The 19,203-nt window shown below is 37.8% G+C and overlaps 4 protein-coding genes across 10 annotated transcripts; all 4 read left to right on the top strand.

The window, feature by feature from the left end:
• Nucleotides 1-1,303: 1,303 nt before the first annotated feature.
• LOC111698302 (GATOR complex protein WDR59-like) lies at nt 1,304-5,339 on the top strand. 7 transcript variants are annotated; one of them, XR_002764507.1, is made up of 4 exons: nt 1,304-3,544; nt 3,667-3,893; nt 4,244-4,942; nt 5,034-5,339. XR_002764507.1 is itself a non-coding variant. In XM_023468606.1 (3 exons), the coding sequence occupies exons 1-3, from the start codon at nt 1,385-1,387 to the stop codon at nt 4,821-4,823; spliced, it is 2,967 nt and encodes a 988-aa protein (XP_023324374.1). In that variant the 5' UTR covers nt 1,304-1,384; the 3' UTR covers nt 4,824-5,339. The 7 variants fall into 7 exon arrangements, 1 of the variants encoding a protein (XP_023324374.1); XR_002764506.1 differs by having other exon boundaries at nt 5,038-5,339; XR_002764508.1 differs by having other exon boundaries at nt 5,041-5,339.
• LOC111698323 (short transient receptor potential channel 4-associated protein-like) lies at nt 5,333-9,671 on the top strand. The gene is made up of 7 exons (XM_023468641.1): nt 5,333-5,561; nt 5,627-6,450; nt 6,750-7,172; nt 7,293-7,462; nt 7,525-7,879; nt 8,721-8,975; nt 9,460-9,671. Exons 1-7 carry the CDS (start codon nt 5,342-5,344, stop codon nt 9,529-9,531), a joined length of 2,319 nt encoding a protein of 772 aa, XP_023324409.1. The 5' UTR covers nt 5,333-5,341; the 3' UTR covers nt 9,532-9,671.
• Nucleotides 9,574-11,993, top strand: LOC111698359 (p53 and DNA damage-regulated protein 1-like). The gene is made up of 4 exons (XM_023468677.1): nt 9,574-9,725; nt 10,635-10,771; nt 11,514-11,647; nt 11,769-11,993. The coding sequence occupies exons 1-4, from the start codon at nt 9,598-9,600 to the stop codon at nt 11,919-11,921; spliced, it is 552 nt and encodes a 183-aa protein (XP_023324445.1). The 5' UTR covers nt 9,574-9,597; the 3' UTR covers nt 11,922-11,993.
• Nucleotides 11,984-18,871, top strand: LOC111698368 (H(+)/Cl(-) exchange transporter 7-like). Its single transcript, XM_023468688.1, has 13 exons — nt 11,984-12,304; nt 12,364-12,502; nt 12,832-12,977; nt 13,162-13,284; nt 14,077-14,510; nt 14,656-14,838; nt 15,114-15,301; nt 15,506-15,718; nt 16,016-16,104; nt 16,269-16,337; nt 17,323-17,456; nt 17,728-17,896; nt 18,268-18,871. Exons 1-13 carry the CDS (start codon nt 11,999-12,001, stop codon nt 18,433-18,435), a joined length of 2,361 nt encoding a protein of 786 aa, XP_023324456.1. The 5' UTR covers nt 11,984-11,998; the 3' UTR covers nt 18,436-18,871.
• The last annotated feature ends 332 nt before the right edge of the window (nt 18,872-19,203 follow it).

The following is a 19,203-nucleotide window of genomic DNA, read 5'->3' on the forward strand; positions in this document are numbered from 1 at the left end:
AGGAACCTGATATACACTACACAGGGAGGAACCTCATATTTACTACACAGAGAGGAACCTGATATACACTTCACAAGAAGGAACCTGATGTACACTACACAGGGAGGAACAAGATATACACTACACAGGGAGGAACCCGATATACACTACACATGGAGAAACCTGATATATACTAGACAGATCAGGGAGGAACCTGATATATGCTACAGAGGAACCTGATATATACTACACAGCTCAGGGATGAACAGCTGATATGCTAAAGAGGGAGGAACCTGATATCCACTACACAGGGAGGAACCTGATATACACTACACAGCTCAGGGAGGAACCTGATATGTTACAGAGGGAGGAACCTGATATCCACTACACAGGGAGGAACCTGATATACACTACACAGCTCAGGGAGGAACCTGATATGCTACAGAGGGAGGAACCTGATATCCACTACACAGGGAGGAACCTGATATACACCACACAGCTCAGGGAGGAACCTGATATGCTACAGAGGGAGGAACCTGATATACTACAGAGGGAGGAACCCGATATAAACTACACAGGGAGGAACCTGATATACACTACACAGGGAGGAACCTGATATACACTACAGAGGGAGGAACCTGATATACACTACAGAGGGAGGAACCTGACATACACTACACAACTTTTAAAATTCCTTATCCGATTATCATGTGACTCCATGGTGACGAGTTTAAAGGGTATGGTGGGAGGGAGTATTTATAAAACCAAACCAAACATATCTATTCTGTATCAAAACAATTTAAGCTGAGAAATTTTCTCCAATAATGTTCGATATGTGATGCATGAAACATGACTGTTCTTTGCTGAAAACTTAAAATAAAAACTATTGTTTTGAATGGAAGGGAATTTTTAAAATAATTCTATATAGTAAAGATGTTTCGTCGAATTGAGCGTGACTGTTCAGCAATGAGTCAGTTTATTAAACTGAAAAATTATATATTCTGAAATCTGTATAGTATAAAGTGCTTACAAATTTATTTTAGATTCTTAAAGTTTTGTTTAGTTTTGATCTACACTGTTAAGTAAGGATTTCCTAGTAAATGTTTATTTCTGGGTTAAAATATGTGCAAGATTTTAAAATTTAATTTTATAAAAATCTAAATTTTTTCTTCTAATTTTCTTAGGTTTAAATGTTTCTTGAACCATGCTTTGATTATTTAAAATTAATTAAGATATATCAACCACAATAAATGATTTATAGTATTTTATATTTATGTTTAAATTATAATTTACCCTATTGTTAATATGTAAATTTATTTATTTTCATATGTATGGTTATTTTCAGATGAATTCCAACTGTCCAGAATAGATTATTACTACTGTACAAGAGATTAACTCTGCAAAGATGGAGATTGCTAATTTTAGTCGTGATCTCCCGTCCTGTACAAGTATGGGAGTTAACTGTACTGGACAGCTTGCTCTTATCTCAGGTCGGAGATGTCAAGGATTGCTCAACCTGGATAATCCATCTGTTCTCCTGAACCGTGAAACCAGGACGAGTAAATGGGACGTGATCTCCTGTCAATGGAGTCCTCTGGAAGAGAATAAAATTGCAGTAGCCAGTAACAACAAGATTGAAATATTAAATCTTTATGATACAGATTTGTTACCAGAGTTCTCACTCCGTGCACACACTAGAGTTATCACTGATATCGCCTGGCACACCCATAACAAGGATATACTAGCCACTAGTGCTACAGATGCTTTTATCTATTTATGGGATCTCAGAGACGGTCGGCGGCCAAAAATGGCACTTCAAGCTGTTGCCGGGGCCGTGAAGGTTAAATGGAATAAAGTTAGTGGCAAGTATTTGGCTTCAGCACATGAAGGAGAGATAAAACTCTGGGATATAAGAGCAAGTAAGTCTCCGGTTCAGTATATAAATGCTCATCTCTCCAGGATATATGATATGGACTGGAGCCACGAGGATGAGAACCATCTTGTCTCTGCTAGTCAGGATATGACTGTCAAGTACTGGAATATATCCAACCCGGGTAAAGCGGAAGGGATAATCAAGGTTCAATCTGCTCCGGTCTGGAGAGTAAACCGTACTCCGTTCGGTCATGGTCTTCTCACCCTTGGAATGCAGTCGGTTGTGCGCGGAGAGAATAATCTGATGCTCTGGAACAACAACAATCTTGTATCTCCGGTCCATACCTTTTATGTACCAGACATGATTCTAGATCTGGCCTGGAGACAGTGGTCAGAGTCAAACCGCTGTCAACTTGTAACCTGGTCTAAAGATCTTACTCTCCGAATCTGGAACCTTGATCTAGAGTTGCAGGAGAAGTGTGGACTGGTTTTAGAGGAGGAGGTAGAGATTGATCGTAGTGAGGATTTTGAGCAGATCTGTCCAGGAGACGACAGATTATCTTTAGACGACGAAGGGTCTTCTGAGAACTATGTCGAATTTGAAGAAGAAGAAACTGTCGTTGTTGCGTCCCCGATAAATTCATTTCGTCGCCCAATTGGGTTCAATCGGAAAAATTTCTCTGCGAGCCTTCAAAACAGTTTGCCGGGGAATTTTGAACGTGATAAACCTATGAATTTAAACTACGAATTTTCTCTGATAAACCTGAGCGAGAAGTTGAGAGTTGAACATGAAAACTCTGAAGAAAGAGTGTTTACAGTGTCTGCACAAACAAGGAAGAATCAACTTGTCCTAAACGTGAAGTTTCCAATAAACTATCCGAACCAGGTTGCACCATCGTTTAGTTTCCTCGAGGGAACTACCATAGATAACGTGAGCAGAAACAATATTCTTCAAAGATTAAAGAGTGCTGCTAAGCAGCAAACCTCTAGGAACCGTCGTTGCTTAGAATCCTGTCTCCGACAGTTTGAGCTGAGTGTGGATAATCTGAACCTAGTTGAAGAGGAGCAGTTGCAGGTTAACAACCCCCAGCTCACTGGTATCACTAAGTCCAAATCAATGTTTGGAGAATTTCCTGATCATAATGTCCCGTTTCCGCGTAGTTCCGGAGCTAGATTCTGCGGAGACGGACATCTTGTCTGTTTTGGGTTTACCCGGCAGTATATGGTTAAGATACAATCTCCGGAGTTAGATCCTGCTGAGGTTGAGCTTGGTTCAAGTGCAGATATTGCTAAAACCCCCCGAGCTTTATCAGCATACTCCTCCAAGATGTCTTTACTCTCGAACGGATCCACCTCGCCTAAATTTGGTGGAATGAACGTGTTGTCTCTTTTTGATCAGAACGGTTCCCAGGACTTTCCGTTGCAAGCTCGGGTCTCCAGAGTTCGGTTCTCCTCTCAGAAGAGCCGAACTTTATCTTCGTCTTCTGATGACAATCTCTGGAACACGGTGGATAAAAGAAATAAACTTTCCGTGTTAAGCCGGAGTAAGAAGCTAGCTGAGGCGAAAGTTACTGTTTACAACTGCTCCGCTTTGCTCCCATACTGCAAGAAGTTGGCTAGTAAATATCTAGTTCCATGTTCTCCGGGTGCGCTTAACCTCTCTACTTTTCAGATTTGCGAACATAATGCCCAGGTAAATATTCAACCACATTTTGTACACTGAAATATTAGACACTTAATAATAAATATTCATTTTAATATTTTTTTTGCCAACCTATTAGATTATACATAATACATTGATGACGTGTTTTCCAGGTTGCAATTGAGCACGATAGACCAGACCTACAGAAGATTTGGTCTCTAGCTGCTGTTGTTGCATCCTCAAACTCTTCTTCTCATGATCAACTTCGCCCCTGGGCAGCACATCCGTGTGGGCGTTCCCTTCTAACAAGTATCATCTCCCATCATGTTTCTATTAAAGATGTGCAGACTGCTGCAGTTCTCAGTTGTATATTTGGGAATAAAGTTGAATATACTCCTAGGTTAGTTTATCTATATATATAAAGCAGTTATCTCTTTTTAATTGTTCGTATGTCTGATCATAACTCAGGAACCCCGTAACCTATTTGGCCCAAATGTTGACTGGGGAATTCTGTAGAACCACGGGAATGTTCTTAGCTTGGTTTAAAAGTTCTTAGTAAAATAGTTCGACTCCTATAAAGACAGCGTTGTTTCAAGGCAAAGCTGGGTTTCCAAACTAGTATTATATATAAAAGGTCTAATACTGTATTTATCAGAAACACATTCTCTTCCGAGAGTAGGCATACAATGTACATATTATGGGTGTATGGGATATTTTTTACTTTTCGTTTAATACAAGTTTATTGTTCAGGGTCAGAAAGAAAAACAGTAAATCTGAAAGTATCCAAGTTGACAAGGATTCAGCTTGTGATGCGCTATCCTACACCTCTCCTGGAAGAGCCAATAGATCCAACTCAGACACTCAGAACGACGAAACCTATCACGGATCTATGGAAAGAAGATTATCTATGTATAGCGATGATGGAGAAGAATATTCCCAGTTCTGGGAGGATTCTCGGCTCCTGGATCCGAAATTAAACTCAACCTACGATGGACTAATAGAATCCTACGCGGACCTCCTTTACCGGTGGAAGATGTTCCAGCAAAGAGCTGAGTTGATGAAACAAATCTCTGAGTTGAAGCATGTTAGCTCCTATACCTCTAGCATAACTCTGATATGTCCAACCTGTGGTAAGATACTACGAGGTCCCTGGTGTATCTCCTGCCGAACCCTCTCCTTCAATTGCTCAGTGTGTAGATCTCCATGTCGAGGTCTAGTTTCTCTCTGCCAGCAGTGTGGACACGGTGGACACGCTCTACATCTCAGTCAATGGTTTGCACAGAATATCAGCTGTCCCTCGGGCTGTGGATGTAAATGCCCTAAAAAATAAGTTAAAATAACGGCACATTTTTATCAGTTTGGGTTTTGTTGGTACAATGAAATTTGGATATTTAATGTAAACAATCAAATAAGTCGTCCATGATCTAAATTTAATGAATTTGTATAACTGTCTGCCGCCTGCCGTTTAAATTAGAATCACCGATTCAAATCTTTTCTTAATCTTTAACTTTGAATTGGTGGTTCAAATTTGAACTGTCAGTTAGTAGTTCAGCGATGTAGCTCAAATATTTACGTCTTACACATTGCTTTATACGTTGCACTGTATTTAGTCTTTTTGTTAAAGTGAGTTCAAGATGCATTTTAATAACCAAGCATTTCTTAAAAAAGAAAAACTATTTTATATTTTGATAATACAAACATTTATTTTCGGTTTACCACTTACACATTTAATTTTATATTTGATACTTGATGTGATACCTTAAATATCTTGTTTAATTTTACATTATACATTATTATACAACTACATACATGCTATATTTTACTCAATGGGTGAATTTTTCAGAAATAATGTCTTGTCGTCATGTTCACCGGAGTAAGTTCCGGTCCCGAGTTTTCTTGTCCAGGTTGGAGAGTATACAGATCACCGGGCTGGGTCCTAGCTCCTTATCATTTCTCCCAGACGACCAGATGAGAGTCGGAATGGAGATTGAAACAGTTGCTCTGCTGCCTGTTCTCCGGAGGATTGAGGTTCTGGTTGGGAATGAAGAATCTACAAATTGTCTGTCAGGTTTCTATTGAATATTGATAATTATATTTTTAAGTAATGACAAGTAATAACCAAAGATTTTTCAGGATTAAAACTGCTGTGTGAGCATCTGTGCACATCCCCCTTCCTACCAGTAGATCAGATGGAAACCAGCTCTCCCCGAATACAATCCCTCAATGAGAAGATAGCTCTCAAGTTTCTGGAAGAGAACGGATTGAAACTAATCCTAACCCTGCTCCTCTCCGGAGCCGGGAATATATTTGTAAATCCTCGTGAGGTGTGCGCTAGGGATATAAAGCAGAAAGAACTGTGCCTGGAGGTTCTCTACCTCCTGTGCCTGCTGATCCCTAAGGTTGCTGAGGAGCTGAGTGAACTGGAGGAGGTTGTAATCTATTGTTTTCATCTACTCAGTAACGAAAGCTTATACAAGAAAGCTTGTAGGTTTATAGAACAATTACTGATGGCCAAGAAAACCACGCTAAATCTATGCAGTATTCCAAATTTGCAGAAAATGTTAGATAATCTCGAAGGAGGTCGCCTAGCAAGCTTCTGTAAAATTTTAGCAATCACAGTTTCAGATCTGGATATATTCGAGCACAAGAGTTCGCTCTACCAACAGAATATTCAAAAAAGATCGGAGGCTTTTATTCCAATTAGAGATATAAACCAGGAACTAGTTCTCTCAGTTCCGGGATTTCTCCGGAAACTATTTGAACACGCAACCCGGCTCCCGTACAATCCGAGGTTCCCTTCTACACCCACGGAAATAGATCATTGGATGCGGTTTATTGATGATCATATATCGGACGAGATTGCTATGGGAGAACCCATCATGACGGAGAGTTATCCCGGAGGAGGTATTTCCGACCCTTGTACTACACTGGTAGATGATCTCACGGATAGAGTTGAGGTTAGGATATATGTATTTTAGTGTTGAGATTAGGATATATTATTTTTAGAGTTGAGATTAGGATACATGTTTTTTAGTGTTGAGATTAGGATATATTATTTTTTGAGTTGAGGTTAGGATATATGTTTTTTAGTGTTGAGGTTAGGATATATTATTTTTTGAGTTGAGGTTAGAATATATTGTTTATATAGAGTCAAGTTTAGAATTTATTCATTCTGTGAGTTGAAATTGATAAGGACAATAATAAATAGATAAACATTTGAAGTTGAAAGAACTCTAATAATTAATATTTTTTAAAGGTTTTGTATGTGCTTGGATTGTTGCTTGTTGGGAAGCAGAGAAAGCTGGTTCAAAAGAATCTGGCTGAGATGGAGCTAATCCCTAAGCTGAGCACTCTCTTCGACGGTTTTATCTGGCGGAGTAACGGTGGACGGCAGCGCTCCCGTCTCCCCGGCCATCATCCGGGTTGTGAATGTTCTCCTGAGATAGCTCTGAAGATTCAGTTCTTGAGATTAGTACACAGCTTCTGTGATCATAGTGAATACAAGCATCTACTGATGTCCAGGTGTGAGTGGGACGAATTGAAACGGATTCCTCCGTCTCCGGCTCCGGCTGTGCTCCGACTGGAGGAGTGTGACGGAGGAATGGTTGTTGCTGATCCTGTTTTTCCTCCTCCCAACCCTAATCTAATGTGTAGAGGATCTGCAGGCCTTCTCACTAAGGTTGGTTCTTTGATATTTTATCAATTTGTTCGCTCCAATCAAAAATTCATTTCCAACTGAACAGAACGGCTGGAAAGAATTTTTTTCAAAGATTTTTCATATGATGTTATTTTATTTAAGATTGTTGAAGTATTAAAGAAGGAGCCGAGTTGTTCTACTCAAAGGTTCTGGTTGAGCCGAGCTGTAGAATCCTACCTGAGAGGGGGAACCTCACACCAGGATCAGATATTCCTTCTCAGGAGAGGTCTACTTCAACACATCACTGCTTCTCTCATTCAAACTGATTCAAGGTTAATATTTAATTTTTAACAAGTTTGGTTTGGAATAGATCTTTGAGTTATTTATTTTTCAGACACAAGGAAACCATCCAGAGTTCATTTGATCTGCTTGGTGAGATGGTTAAGTTTAGCTACGATGCCTGTAGGCAGATGGATTCTATCTTGAACACTGAAACCAAGCTAAAGAAAGCGATGATTATGGTGAACAACAATCTGATCGATTCAAACATGTTTATCCGAGCAATGGTGCTCGCGGCGGGACATTTTATAACGGCGGGCGGAGAAACTGCCGAGTTTGTTAAGCAATCTCGGTTGATGAAACACTACAGGGATTTTGATAAACATGTGAAGTTTGTTCTTCATCTAGTTTCAATACTAAAGGTTACAGATCTAACTCAGGAGAACGTTTCCTGTCTCAACACTAGCTTGGTAACAGTTTTCTATAATCTTATCTTGTTTTCTATCTTTAAATCTTGTCTTTATATTCATTTTCTATCAAGTCCATCCTTTTCTATGCATAATTTCTTTTTTTACCCGTATCCTTCTTTCTTTGTGTAAGGTCATTTTTACTTAATGGTACTTCTTGAGGTTAAATTTTACGATTTATAGAAAAACCATTCCTGCCAACCTTGCTCTTAAATCATAGTTATTTGATAAGTCCTTCCTATACTGTTTTTCAAAATCATCCTACCATCCCTCCCCCGTTTCTGCCTTTTATTCCTTGTTTCTTGCTTCACCTTCTTATTCCTGCTGTTACAATGCTGCAGTCTATTCCTGATTATCTAATTCTCTTTTTTATTCCTCCTTCTCCTTGTTATTTCTGTTTTCAGACTTTTCTCCTAAATTCCTGCTATCCTGCTTCTTCTTGTTATTCCTGCTATCCTGCTTCTTCTTGTTATTTCTGCTTTCCTACTTCTCTCTCTTATTTCTGCTTTCCTACTTCTCCCTCTTAATCCAGCTTGATTACTTCTCCCTCTTAATCCAGCTTGATTACTTCTCCCTCTTAATCCAGCTTGATTACTTCTCCCTCTTAATCCAGCTTGATTACTTCTCCCTCATAATCCAGCTTGATTACTTCTCTCTCTCTCTCTTATTCCTGCTTTCCTACTTATCCCTAGAATTTCCACTTTTCTGCGTTTTTCTCTTTTTTTCCTGCTTCTTTCTGGATATCATTTTTTTTCTCTGTGAATTATGTTGATAATGTAGTGTAATATCTGGGGTAGCTTTAAGATCAATCACCATTGATTGATTGATTGATTGATTGATCTAGGTTATACTGATGCTGGCAAGACGAGATGATAGATTACCAAGGATGCTCAACTCTCTGGTTGAGTTTGGAAACCCTCTGTTGAAGAACCTGCGAAGCCTGCTTGTATTCTGGCAGGAACACTATCTACACAAGGATAAGGATTGCACAACTCTAGAGAAGAGTTCTCTCATCCCTTTCTCCTACTGGAAGAGTACAGTTGCTGTCCTTGTAAACGAGGATGAGAATGATCCCTCCGCAATAAATTTTTACATCAAGGTGAGATTTTTAACTGGTCTGAGAAGAAACTCTACAAAAAAGTTATTAAAGGGACTGTAAACGTTATTTCAAGTGATCCATCATTGCTAGAGTGGGATGTTAGATTCAAAGCGGTACTCCTATAAGCGACGCCTAATCAAGTATGAACTAGAAATGCATCTTTTCAATTTTTAAAACTAAATATTTTTTATGTGGGTTCTCACGATGGTGGCGACTTCTTGCTCCAGAGACAACGATAAATTAACAGAATTAAACTGTTTTCCAGCTAGAATAACCGAATTATCTTCCACATTATTGATCAGAATAAGGTTTTAACTTTAAGGGTACCGTTGTGAATGGGCATGCCTATCTTTAAATGGAGGCCTCACTGGAAATTATGATAAGCGGCTCCATTTATGATCAAAAAAGAATGTTAGACAACATTCATCAAATACATAAAATAGAATTAAATCCCTGAAACCGAATCAGAAATTGTTTTTTTTAGGGAAAAAATTTATTTTTGGTCCGTGATGAGGATAGTTCTATGGAAACTGAGGATTCAGCAGCAACACAATAAACCTGTCTGACCTGTCCTCTGCTCATTTTATATATTGTTATCTTTAGTTAATTTTAATTCCCTGATATGAAATTTGTTCCCACAATGTTATCAGGCGTGTTTACTATATATATAATATACATTGACTTCTGTATTGCAGAGAATAATGTTGGGATAGGAGTTTGTATCTTTACAATGGATAATAAGCTTGTTAGGAAACCCTTTTCTTCCACAAATTATATATTAGTAATTTCTAATTAGACTACAAAAGTGCCGAAAAGTATTCAGATAGGGGTGCAACTAGCACTTTTGCCAGGGGGGGGGGCCAAAATAATATTTTGTATTGGTCAGGGGGGTGGGGGGCTGTTACTTTTGTTGAAAAAAAAAATAAAAGTGCTTTTTTAAGGTGTTTGAAGTCGGAAAAAACACCTGGTTTCTAATCACAAAATATTTTTATTTTTACTAAAAACTGAATAGTCCTCCTAGAAATAAGCATAGGATTTCTGGAGCTCCTCTCCCCTCCCCTCCCCTTCAGTTCTAAAATTCTAGGGGCTAATCACTGATGGTAATATTTGTTTCAGTTTCAAAAAATATTAATCCAGAGCTGAAAACTTTAGAAAGGTGGATATCAGGATTAATGCTTAATCCACTCTTTTTCTTAATCTCCAGATTAGATATTGCTTGTTCTCCTCATGAACTTAATCTCCAGATTAATTAACAGATCGGGATTAAGGATATCCCATTCTAAAGTTTTCAGCTCTGATTCATTATCCGACGGGATATCTGGATATTTCATTCTAAAGTTTTCAGCTCTGAACTAACAGAAAAAAACTGAGAAAATTGGCGAATTCACTTAGAAAGGCTTCGCGGATTTTAGTTTTAACGTCTTCGTGGGAGTTATATTATTAAACATTACCTTCCGCACTTGAAACAGCACTGTGAACATAGATAAAACTAAGAACTAATTCCGTCTTAAATGATTTTAAATGAAACATGATTTTCTAAAAAATAGCTAACATCCTTTTCAGCTCGGTAAAAAATGATTTTGATATTTAATGGGGGTTATTATGTCTATTGTTTGGGAGTATATGCCCTATTATGAGTATTAAGAGTGGTTTCACCAGGTTGTTGGAGGATATAGAGAGAGCTGGAGAGAAGGTTCTAGCAACCCGTCAGGAGATTATAGACCTGGATCGGAGAAGAAATTCAAACAGAGAAGCAATTAGAGGTCTTGAGAAACATGCAAGAGAACATTACAAAGGTTTGATGTTTGATAAAATAATTCTATTCTTTTTACTGCTAATTCCTATTAATAAAAAGAGCATTTTCCCTGAAATTTTAAACTCGGTGATAAAAATACTTAAAAGATTGTTTTTAAGATGGGGGTATAATGATCAAACTAATTTTAAACTTCTAGTTTGTAATTACAATATTGTAATGAAATAGCCTTTTCTTATTGTTTTTTTTGCGTTAGCATTTTTTGTGGTAGCGCTTAGTTCTGACGAGTGTTGCGTGCCCATGAATAATAAGTTAAAAGGTCTGATTTAATTTGAAAATTCCGAAACCCCGCTCAGCTCCCTGGTGTAGATAGACATCCACAATCCCAGCTGGATAGTCACATAAGTTGCTGTTTTTATAAAAGGATTAGGGTTCCCTTTCAGATCTCCACTTGATTTTATTTGAAAGGGTGGTGGTGTGGGGGGGGGGGGTCAGACGGTATCTCCTGAAACCTAGGATTATATGTTAGGAAAGTAAAAAATAATCTGGAAAAGAATTATGATGACTGAAGTTTTTGGAATTTTTAGTTTTTTTTATGAGCCAGCAGTGAGCCATGATAAGCCGGGAGCTGCCGACCATAGCAGTGTTGATCGACATGCACAGTTTGATCGGATCCCATCCACCTATAGAACTGAGTCCTAGTAGATATTTACTTTTAGTAATAGTATTTATTCAAAGATTTGACTAAGATTACTCCCAATATCTTAAGATGAATATTGTTTAAGGAGATAATAGTAAAGGATGGATTGCTGCTGGAAACACGTTCCTGAAGATACCGAACCATACTGCTCGATCCATGCTGGAGAAGGATCAGAAGGAACTTGATATCACAGTCAACCTTCTCAGATCAAAACTCAAGGTATTAGCTTCTGTCTGATACAAACGGAGGGTGAGTTATTTTAACTTATCTTGTGACTCCGTGTATATACGCCCAATGATAACACTAAATTCCTTAATTTGATTGTTTTGAATGTTTGTAGGATGGAGTGAATGATCTCCGGGAGAAGGAAGGAAGAGAAGAACTGAAGGGATTTGGGCTCACTGCTCTCTCTAAGGATGAACTGGGAATGGTTCAGAAGACAATTAAGGATAACTTTTCTGAAACCAAGAAATATCATTTCTCAAAGTTTTGAACCATGTTTTTCCTGTTAAAACAATAATTCAATCATGTAAGAAACCATGAACAAATCCCGCAATTTTTTCAGGAAGAATGGCTTCCTGTCGCCGTCGACAGGGGAGCGGAGCATCAGACGAGGAACCGCTTCACAGCACAATGGAGGATGAGGAACTAAATATGGATGTGGATTGGGACGAGGAAGGTGAAGAGGAGGATGAGGTTGAGGCAGAGAAGGAAATAGTAAATCTAGTTGCTCATGAACACAATTCTGATCTGATAAATACCGGAGCTCTGGACACAATATCTCAGCAGTATGAGAGCTTGGACTACGACACGAACTTTAACAGTATATTCCTGGATGAGATGAGGAGCAAAGGATACAAGTTTGTCATGAAAAAGGTAGACAGGAAACATGATGATTTTTGAATTTTGTCGAAATGAAACCTTTTTTATTTAAGGATGTTCTCCGCTGGGTTGTCATGTTCTTTGTAGGAGTTCTCACCGCTTTTGTAGCTTGCAGTATAGATATTACGGTGGAGGAACTATGTAAACTCAAGTTTGGGTTGCTCAGACAGCTCACAGATAAAGGGGTCGCAGGTATAAACTTGATATATTTCTTTCATGGAATTAGTTCTAAAGTATTGTGGCGTAGATTTTCATTTGGAGCAAAATCCGTGTTTATTTGCAGACAAAACAATATCCATGTTTAAATAAAAGTTTATCTATTTCTGATTTCTGCCATTGTAAAAAGTCTGAAATAGTTTTTGATCAAATTATAATGGGAAGAAGATTTGGCAACCATTGTTAACAATTTTTGAAGTTTTTCAACAAACATACTCGTTTAATGTTTATTATACTTACAGAGGAACTTCTTAGGAACCAATCATGCTTGTTACTCTATATTTTCATCCCTGTTTTATATTTAGAGAACGTGCTGTGGATCCCGTATTTAGTGTGGGTTATGTTGAATGTAATCCCTGTGTGTATGGGTAGTTTTCTAGTCTCCTATATAGAACCAGTAGCTGGGGGTAGTGGGATACCTCAGGTTAAATGTTACCTCAACGGAGTTAAGGTAAATTTTCCTTTCATTTAAAGATAAAATATTATTTTTTATTTTACTAACAAAACTTAAGGATTGATCTTTTTAAGTCAATATCCTGGTTAAAGATTTCATACTTTTACCTTTTAGTCCATTTTAATCCTCAATGAAACTTTAACTTTTCAATGGGCTTATCTGAACCCTGAGCTGTTTTCAGGTTCCGAGGATTGTTAGGATCAAGACACTGATCTGCAAAGCTGTCGGGGTAACCCTCTCTGTCCTGGGCGGACTAGCCGTGGGAAAAGAAGGTCCTATGATCCACAGCGGAGCTGTTATTGCGGTAGGTTTAAGTTTTCAACAAATTTTCAGACCAAATTTTTTTTAAAGATTAACTTCATTTAAATTGTGCAACATACATGCTCATTAAATTGAGCATACAGAGCTGAAAACTTTAGAATGAAATATCCAGATATCCGATCGGTTAACTTCTCTGGAGTTTAAATTCATGTGGAGAACAAGCAATATTTAAACTGGATATTAAGAAATTTTATTTGAAAAGAGTGGTTTAAGCCTTAATCCTGATATCCACCATTCTAAAGTTTTCAGCTCTGATCTAATAATAGTTCATGGGAGGAGAAAAATAAAGAAATGATTATTTTTGTTTGGTTTTAAAAACTGAAACCGGTTTTAGTGATCTTCAATTTCTTTATGTATTACATACCTTTCGATAAACAGTTTTTCCTCGCCTTATTTTTATTTATTTTACTAGGCTTTTAGGGCGCTTCGCGCCCAGCTTCTATTTAAATTGTGAACATGTTCTTTTTGTTCACATTTTAAAACAAAGAAGAAAAAAATTTTGCGGATTTTAAAAAAAAAATTCGCAGATTTTAAAGAATTTAAATTTTTTTACAAAATTAAAAACCTTTAAAACACATTTTTTTTATCATTAAAAAACCTTCCCTGTGGTCACGTGATGATTATAAAAAATTTGGGCCCGATCTTTTCAGTCGGTTTAACGTTTATTGGATACAAACAAAAAACAGACAGACAGACAGACAAACAGACAGACAAGCCAAATTTATTTAAAGTTTATTTGATATATTTTAGTCAAATTATCAAAATTCCTGTCTAGGCCGGAATCTCTCAGGGGAAATCAACCTCATTCAAAGTCGACACAAAAACACTTCCGTTTTTCCGAGAAGATCATGAAAAGAGAGATTTTGTTTCCGGAGGGGCTGCAGCGGGCGTAGCCGCAGCGTTCGGGGCTCCGGTCGGTGGTGTTCTCTTCAGCTTGGAGGAGGGAGCATCTTTCTGGAACCAGGCGCTTACCTGGAGAATATTCTTTGGTTCTATGACCAGCTATTTTACCCTTAACATGGTTATATCCATATATCGGGGCTACGCAGGCCAACTGAGTAACGGTGGACTTCTCAATTTCGGACAGTTTGAGAACGCTAGGTACGAAGTGTGGGAGTTGCCGCTTTTCCTTGTTATGGGCGTAGTTGGTGGATTGTTGGGAGCACTCTTCAATCATATCAACTACAGGATTACTGTTTTTAGGATGAGGTTAGTTAAACGTTACATTTTTAAAACATTTGTTATCAGTAAATAAAGTTATAAAATGAATTTTCTTTTATTAGAAGCTTATGTGTCAAACAATTATTTAAAATATGAGAAATAATATAGCAATTTATTTTAAGCTTTTCTTTAGGTATGTGAAAAAACCTTGGGTGAAGATGATCGAGGCAATGATCGTCGCTGCAATCACCGCCACTGCCGGATTCATCATGATCTATATGATCTCTGACTGTAAACCCCTGGGAAAAGATCCTACGATCAACCCAATCCAGATGTATTGTAACGATGGAGAGTATCACGTGATCGGAGCGATCTGGTGAGTTTAGTTTTCAATCACGTACAATTCAAGTTTCATTTATGTACAATTCAATTTTTATTTAAGTACAAATCAATTTTCAATCACGTACAATATAATTTGTAATAACGTACATATCAATTTTCAAAGAGTAGACGGATTGATAAGAACCCATTGCTACAACTACAAAAAAACATACTCTAACCCGTTCTTTAATCTTTGTTTTCTTGACATAGGGAGAAAATAAGGGAGAAAATAAACGTCATATTAAACAATATCTAAAATATAAAATGTAGGTTCCAAACCCCCGAGCAGTCTGTCCGATCCATGTTTCATGATCCAGCTGGTTCCCATAAAATATCAACCCTGGCAATATTTGCTGTGGTTTACTATTTTCTGAACTGCTGGACCTATGGGTTGAGTATTTCTGCTGGAGTCTTCATCCCTACTCTTCTTACTGGAGCAGCTTGGGGACGTTTTATAGGTATTTTAATTAATTAAGGATGTAATATTATTTTTGAAGATGAGGGGGGGGGGGGAGAAATATTTATTTTACTTCTGAGAGAAATTATGGAAACGGGAAAAAATTATTTTTGAAGAGGGGGTGAAATGTTTTAAAACAAAATATGTAGGAGTTATATAAGTAAAATATTTATGGGCTGGACCATGTTAATTGTTAGATATTTAGGAGCTGGACTACAGTACATGTTTCCCCAGTATTTCCTAGCAGATTATGGAAAGTATGCTCTGCTCGGCGCAGCTGCAATGCTGGGAGGGGTTGTCAGGATGACGATATCACTGACTGTCATCCTGATTGAGGCAACAGGAAACCTGACTTACGGGTTCCCGATCATGGTTGTTCTCATGGTTGCTAAGTGGGTCGGGGATTATTTTAATGAAGGTAAAGAACTTGTTCAGATTGGGAGAAGTCAGATTGGTCTAACCCATACCTGGAATGAGACTGCATCAAAATTTAATTTTCAGCGCTAATATCTGAAAATCTTAAAGTCAAAAAATTTAACATCTTAGTTTTTGTTTGATGCTGTAAACGACATCTTTTATCTACAAATTGTTTGATTCTTATTATTTTTTAACCCTTCCTCTTTGCATTAGTACTTTATATTAGTACCGACTCCCATTAGAATTGAAAGAAAAAACAGTGTAAATTAGTAAAGTCGTCGTTTATTTCTTTTTATAGGTATTTACGATATTCACATCCAGCTAGCTGGTGTTCCTCTACTCAGCTGGGAACCGCCACCACTCTCTGCAACTACCTATGCTAGCGAGGTATTTTTTTTATTTATATAATTTCAAAATGTAGAAAAGTTGAGGTCTGAAGTAGATTTGTCCGTAGTGCTGTTTTAAAAATATTGATCTTGAAATTATCCGTGTTCAGTTTCTTTAAAACTGATCTGTTATCTCGTTCAATCTGATTTGAAATAAAATCCTAGGTGATGGCGTATCCTGTAGTTACACTCAGTCCTATTCAAAGAGTTGGAGAAGTTGTCGATATTCTCAAGGTAGGTAGGGGAGCTCTAGGCTCTGTGAGGTAGGTTGGGGAGCTTTGGATTCTCAAGTTAGGTATGGGAACTCTGGGTTCTTCAAGGTAGGTAGGGGAGGTCTGAGTTTTCAAGGTAGGTAGGGAGGTTCGGGGTTCTCTAAGGTAGGCAGGGGAAGTCTGGGTTCTCTAAGGTAGGTTGGGGAGCTCTGGGTTCTCCAAGGTAGGTTGGAGGTCTGGGTTCTCTAAGTTAGGTAGGATGTCTGGATTCTCAATGTAGGTATGAGGTCTGGGTTTCCTTAGATAGGAAGGCGGTCTGGGTTCTCTTTAAGGTAGGAAGGGGAGCACTGGGTTCTCTAAGGTAGTGCCGGGAGTTTAGGGGAGGTCTTGGTTCTTTAAGGTAGGGGAGATCTGGGTTTTCCAAGGTAGGTAAGAGGTCTAATTTTTTAAAAAGTAGGTTGGAGGTCCGGGTTCTTCAAGGTAGGTAGACGGTCTTGGTTCTGCAATGTAACAGGAGGTTTGGGTCCACCTAGGTAGGTAGGGTCAGGGTTGGGTTCTCCAAGGTAGGTAGAAGAGGTCCAAGGTACATCGAGGAGGTGGGCTATCTATAAGGTAGGTAGGAGGTCTTAAGTTAGAAAAAAGGTCTGGTCTCTAAGGTAGGTCTTGTTTCTCCAAGGTAGTTAGGAGCGGTCCTGGTTCTCCAAGGTAGGTAGGAGCGGTCCTGGTTCTCCAAGGTAGTTAGGAGCGGTCCTGGTTCTCCAAGGTAGGTAGGAGCGGTCCTGGTTCTCCAAGGTCGTTAGGAGCGGTCCTGGTTCTCCAAGGTAGGTAGGAGGACTGACTTTCAAGGTAGGTAGGAGGTCAGGGTTCTCCAAGGTAGGTAGGAGGTCAGGGTTCTTGAAGGTAGGTAGGAGGTCTGGGTTCTCGGAGGAGAGCAGTAGGTCCGGGTCTACGAGGTCTGGGACTACGATGACTTTAAGATGATTACTGTTAATTTTATTTATTTGTAGAGAGTTACACACAACGGGTTCCCTGTAGTAGATTATCCGATGCACTCAACTTACAATAATAGAACCTTCGGCAAGCTTCGAGGCCTTATTCTTAGATCAGAACTCATCGTTATGCTTCAACACAAAATATTCAGGTTTTAGTTTAACTTCAATATCATATAGTTTAAAATGTTTCGGTTTTCAAATCCCTTGTTAGCTAGAATTCATCTTTAATAACAAGAAATTAATAGGACTGTTTATCTTCACTCCTCAAAAATTTGCCACACAAAAATTACTTATTTGTATAACAAATTACTTGAATTGTTCTTTGTAAAAATAGCTATTTATTGTTTAAAAGATGAATAAATAAAACAGAATAAAGCATCCTTTGCTACATACAAAGGAAATAATAGATTGGATGTATAGCGAGTGGGAAGGAAAGTTAAGCATGGGACTCTTCCGTGCGGCGTATCCTCGTTACCCGGATATATCACAGATCCATGTATCAATGGAGGAGAGAGATTACTATATGGATCTCCGTCCTATCATGAATAGAACTCCGTCAACGGTTCTTCATGCAACCCCACTACCTCAGGTCTGTTCAATATTTTTAAATTGTGTCCAAAATATATTAAACCGGTTAAAAAAAACACATTATTATAGCTCATTTAAATAAACCAAGCCGAGGAAAGTAACTCCAAATAAATGTCAATTTATTGAAAATGTCGCGTATTTTGGAAGTTAATATTTCTTAACGCTTGTTTTATTATTTCGTCGTTTTTAATTTTTAGTTTGATTTGATGGTTATAGTAAATAAATGACAGTTTGAAGCAACATAAAGCTACTTCTGCATCCTCAATAAAGTTCTGTGTTCACGTTTTCCGGAATACATAATTTTAAAATGAACAAAAATAATAAAGGTTGGAGATCCTTGAATTAAAAACCCAACCTTGCTTTATTTCCTAGATGTTCCGTCGGTTCCGTGCTCTGGGTTTAAGACATCTCCTGGTTGTCAACGACGAGGAGGAGTTGGTTGGGATGGTTACGAGGAAGGATCTTGCTCGTCATAGAGTCACACATCATGGAGGAACTATGGCCAGGGAAACCCTTCATGTAACAGAACAAGTAGAGTAAACAAGCAATCCTTACAGAGCAATACAATCCCTGCTAGTCTCATTGGCTTTAATATTCGGCTTGTACCTAACAGGCTTTTTTATCCAAAAATATCCGGGCCCTTTTTATATTTATTCTTTCTGATCTAGTTGGTATCGTATCATTTACGTATATATCCATGATATATTAAATTTTTATATATTTTATTGTGTAGTCCTGACATTTGACCTGTGCCAAACAAGCTTTTTTTCCAAAATTATCCGGGCCCTCTTTATACTATCCTTTCCGTTTTGGGAGATATCTAATTATATACTTATATCTGGCTTTATCATATATTTAGTCATTTTCAGTTTTCATTTTTTTTTATTCCTGACATTCATACTGCAGAGTATACGACACAAACAAATCCTGTCAAAATGGAAAATGTGTAAACGGAAAAATGTATCGATTAGCTCTCTGTCTGATATTCTTAATTAGTATCTCAGCATTATATAATTTTGTTATGTTTTGGTTAGAGTTGGGTTTATAGTTCAAATTTATCATTCTTTGACGTCGCTTAGAACATTTCTTATAGCCTTACGCACACTTCAACTTTTTTGTTGAGATTTAATTTATGAAATAAGCTTTTATCTAGTCCTAAATACTATTTATATTCTACTTATTTTCCCTCGGATAAATAGTTAGAGTGGGTATATTTATTATTATTAGATTGAATCTATTTATTATATATATATTATATGTTTTGTAAATTTAAAGCTACAATCAGTTCTGTTTGATCATGAAACTTCG

The sequence above is a fragment of the Eurytemora carolleeae genome, unplaced genomic scaffold, assembly GCF_000591075.1.
Source record: "Eurytemora carolleeae unplaced genomic scaffold, Eaff_2.0 scaffold40, whole genome shotgun sequence".
NCBI classification, from domain to species: domain Eukaryota; kingdom Metazoa; phylum Arthropoda; class Copepoda; order Calanoida; family Temoridae; genus Eurytemora; species Eurytemora carolleeae.